At 35.1% G+C, this 3,540-nt stretch overlaps 1 protein-coding gene across 1 annotated transcript in view; it reads left to right on the top strand.

Annotated features, from left to right (window-relative positions):
- The first annotated feature begins 1,512 nt into the window (after nt 1–1,512).
- LOC108727496 (histidine-rich glycoprotein) overlaps nt 1,513–3,540 on the top strand; it is a 4,400-nt gene continuing 2,372 nt past the window's right edge. The window contains exon 1 of the mRNA XM_018455639.1: nt 1,513–1,546. Coding sequence (XP_018311141.1) covers nt 1,535–1,546 — 12 coding nt within the window. The 5' untranslated portion in view covers nt 1,513–1,534. The remainder of the gene's footprint in view (nt 1,547–3,540) is intronic.

Below are 3,540 nucleotides of genomic sequence, written 5' to 3'. Positions count from 1 at the left end.
CTCCGTATAAATGCATGATTCTAATTTCTGTTGAGAAATACACTAATAAGTCAAGACTTATTAATTTATACGACTTATTAGTGTATTTCTCAACAGAAATTAGAATCATGCATTTATACGGAGGAACAGTATATTACCGTTTTCCATTGCACCATGCTTCAATTATGTCATCTAAATAATATGAGATCGCATATTATAATTTTAATTTATTTCAACATTGAGAAGGATCCGATAGGGATCGAAACGTCTGTTTCTTTGTTCTTTTGTCTTTAATTTGTAATTGTTTATAGCAGATATTAAAGTGTTTTTTATTGTTATGATATGTTTATACAAATAATTTAACTCACAATAATTAACCTTTGACTCGTAGCCCTAATTCCTTTCGAATTTTCATAATATTAAATTATACTTAATTTGAATTATTTCTAATTATTCCTGTAGGTCGCTACTGTTCCTATTCAATATGTCGTTAATTTAACTAAAACGAAGGAATTAAAGAATTTAATTTAAGATATGTATTAATTTGATTCTAAAGTGAATGTTGAAAAAAGGTCATTTCTTTGTTCAAAAAGATGTAAGTAAAAAAATAGTGTTTTTTTTTGTAGATTTTGCTCTCCTAAATACAATAAAACTAATTCCAGAAAATAAAAATTTACAAAAAACATTATTTCTTTTACTTACACCTTTTTGGGTAAAAATCAACTCTCTTTTAACATTCCCCTTTAGTTTATTATTTACTAAGTGAATACGTTAACTACGTTCCATGCCGCATAGAATCGGTGACCAACGCTGAACTTTCAGTTTAGACCGTTTAATATTTTAGCTATAAAAAGAAATATAATTATAAAATAATTCTTAATATCATGCGAAATACACATAATTATAATATGTGATGCAATATTTTACATTAAGACTTCTTCTTTATAATAATAATTTTTACAATTTTTTAACTATTACGAAATACATATTCTTTAACAAATATAACAAACGCAAACAAAAATACAGTGGGTCACCGATGATTCACACGACGTTACGATCAAATCATTTAAAATTGACACAGCATGGAACATGTTAATATGAACAATGTTTACTTTAAAATTAAACAATTCAATTACAGAAATAGGTCGGTTAGATGTGGTTATTTTTGTAATTAATCACATGTTCTCACGAAGTTTCAATTAATAATACATTTTGACATACTTGGAAGTTAAAAATAACAAAATGTTATTTAACTTAATGGAATTGGTATAAATTTAATCCTTTAATATTTAGCAGTGTAACGTAGCGGAAGTAAATTTAGAAAAGAGGAACACTCATTAGGCATGAATTCAACGATTGCAGTAGCAATCGGAACCGGTCGCGGTCCGACGGACATTATGACGACAATTAAAACATTAGGCCCCGTCGTAAACGACATTGGTGCTAAGCACGGAAGAAAGTACTGTGAGTTAGGTGTTCTCTATAAAAGTACATAGTCACTCAGTTTTGGCATCCAGTTGTTCGCTAGCTGCACCTACCGAGAGATAACGCCGACATGGTTACGTGGGTAAGTTCCTCGCAGTTGCCTCGGAACCGTTTCTCTTTAGTCGGTGAAGTAGCTGAAGAGGCCAAGTGAATGAAGTGCGCAAAGTTCGTAATCGTTTCTAAAGTACTGTGTACATAATACACAGCGTCGAATAAGAACTCATCGACGAGAATAATTCACATTTAAAGATAAAGATCTGCTTCCCCTCACGCATTCACCTTTTCCATTATTCTGATAAATACACTCGTTTTAACTCAGGCTTTTAATACCATTATGGATAATGGCCTACTATGTGATACAAAGCTCTAAATTTATCGTTGACATTCGTCTGGATTTTAGATTAAATTATCCGACGCAAGTTTGCGGACAGTTGACGTATAATGTCACAGATAAAAAGTCATTAGAATGTTCAGCGTCGGCGCGACTAAATGAAACATTTGCGATTAATTGATATGCGCCTGGAAATTTTCACGTTTCGCGAAGCTCGATCGCGTCCCTTCGTATCGCGTTAATTCGATTAAAAACGTGGCTGAAGTTCGTAATAGAGAAAGACATTTCGTCTTTTTGTCCCGGACTGTCCCTCCCCGTGCAAAACACGTCTCGCCGTTTCTGATCCCCGACGCCGACCGCGTCGTCCAGTCGACGTCGGGCATCGTCAGCATCTCGGAATCTTTTGTATAAATTGCTTTGTCGCTGATTAAATCCCGAGTTATTAAGCGCCGAAGTATTTGCATTTCAAGAAGAATATATCAGCGCTTCTCGCGGACGTCAATCGCCAGCTTGCAACTACTGCGGAACGAGGAAATTAGCGGCAGCGGAGACGGTGTCGCGATGCCATGGAATGAGATATTGCGGAAGGAACGATGGAGAGGGAAACCGAGATTCCCACTTCTGGAAGTTCCCTCGACAGAAATCTTTCTATTCCAATTGGATATAAGCGTTTAATTGTCCCCGAGTCGATCGAAAGCATTGAGTAATCGTTCTGAAAGCTCTTTCATATCATTCAGCGTGGGTCTCGATTGCAATTGACACATTTCGCGATATTATCCGTTCTAGAGTTTACATTAGACTTGAGAGAATACGATTTACTGGGTATTTTTAAATTTATATTTGCATTTGACTCGATTAAATTTAAAATATGATGATCGCAGATTTATTTCTAACAATCTCGTATTTTCGAAATTTTAAATCGCGTAATTAATTTGATAAACTCTAAAAATAGAATTTGCAGTAAACAAAATTCACTCACATGAAAAAAAATAATATAATGCAGGTAATAAAATAATATAAGTTTCCGAGCGCAAAACAAATGAAGAAAATACACATACCATGGTAATTTAATTTTCCTATTGTAGCCAGTTTTCATCTCAGATCAGTAATAATAAATAAAATCGAAGTGGTTTAACTATAGCATATAAGTAAGAAACCCCGTTTGAAAAATGATAAATAAAGCCGGAGAAGATAAGCGCAAAATTACATCATAGATTCAATCTAATTTCGTCAATTTCGATCGAATTCGATCCCGTGCCACGAGTGAATCGCAAAAGCGGATTTCTGAGAATGTAATTTAATCGTCTTCGGCTGATTCCCAATTCCTACACGCGTCGGTTCTACCGCAAAATTCGAATAAATCACCGGCGCGATTATATTCGAGCGTGATTAATTGATTTCTTGCGGCAAACATACCGCCAGCTGACCACGCTGATTTTCCTAACGGCTCGAGATGTGATTTCGGTTCTCGTTAGTCGAACGATTTCTCTCCCTTTCTTCCTACAGGGAATCCGCGGCAAGAAGGCCGAAACGCGATAAAACGATTCTCCGACGATTTACTGGATATTATCTCAGGCTCTTCCGCTCGAGCGTGCACGTGTACACATGTGTGCGATAAAAGTGAATGCTTGATATTGCACGATTTATATCTATTGAAAGCTAAACCTATTATCGGATCGTTTCTTTGAAACGACTATCTCTCTGTTTAGAATATGATTAGATAATAAGCAATGGACTCTGCTGAA

This window comes from Mycetomoellerius zeteki, unplaced genomic scaffold (assembly GCF_001594055.1).
Source record: "Mycetomoellerius zeteki isolate Tzet28-1 unplaced genomic scaffold, Tzet1.0 scaffold5, whole genome shotgun sequence".
NCBI classification, from domain to species: Eukaryota; Metazoa; Arthropoda; class Insecta; order Hymenoptera; family Formicidae; genus Mycetomoellerius; species Mycetomoellerius zeteki.
This window is presented reverse-complemented; position numbering and strand designations above follow the sequence as displayed.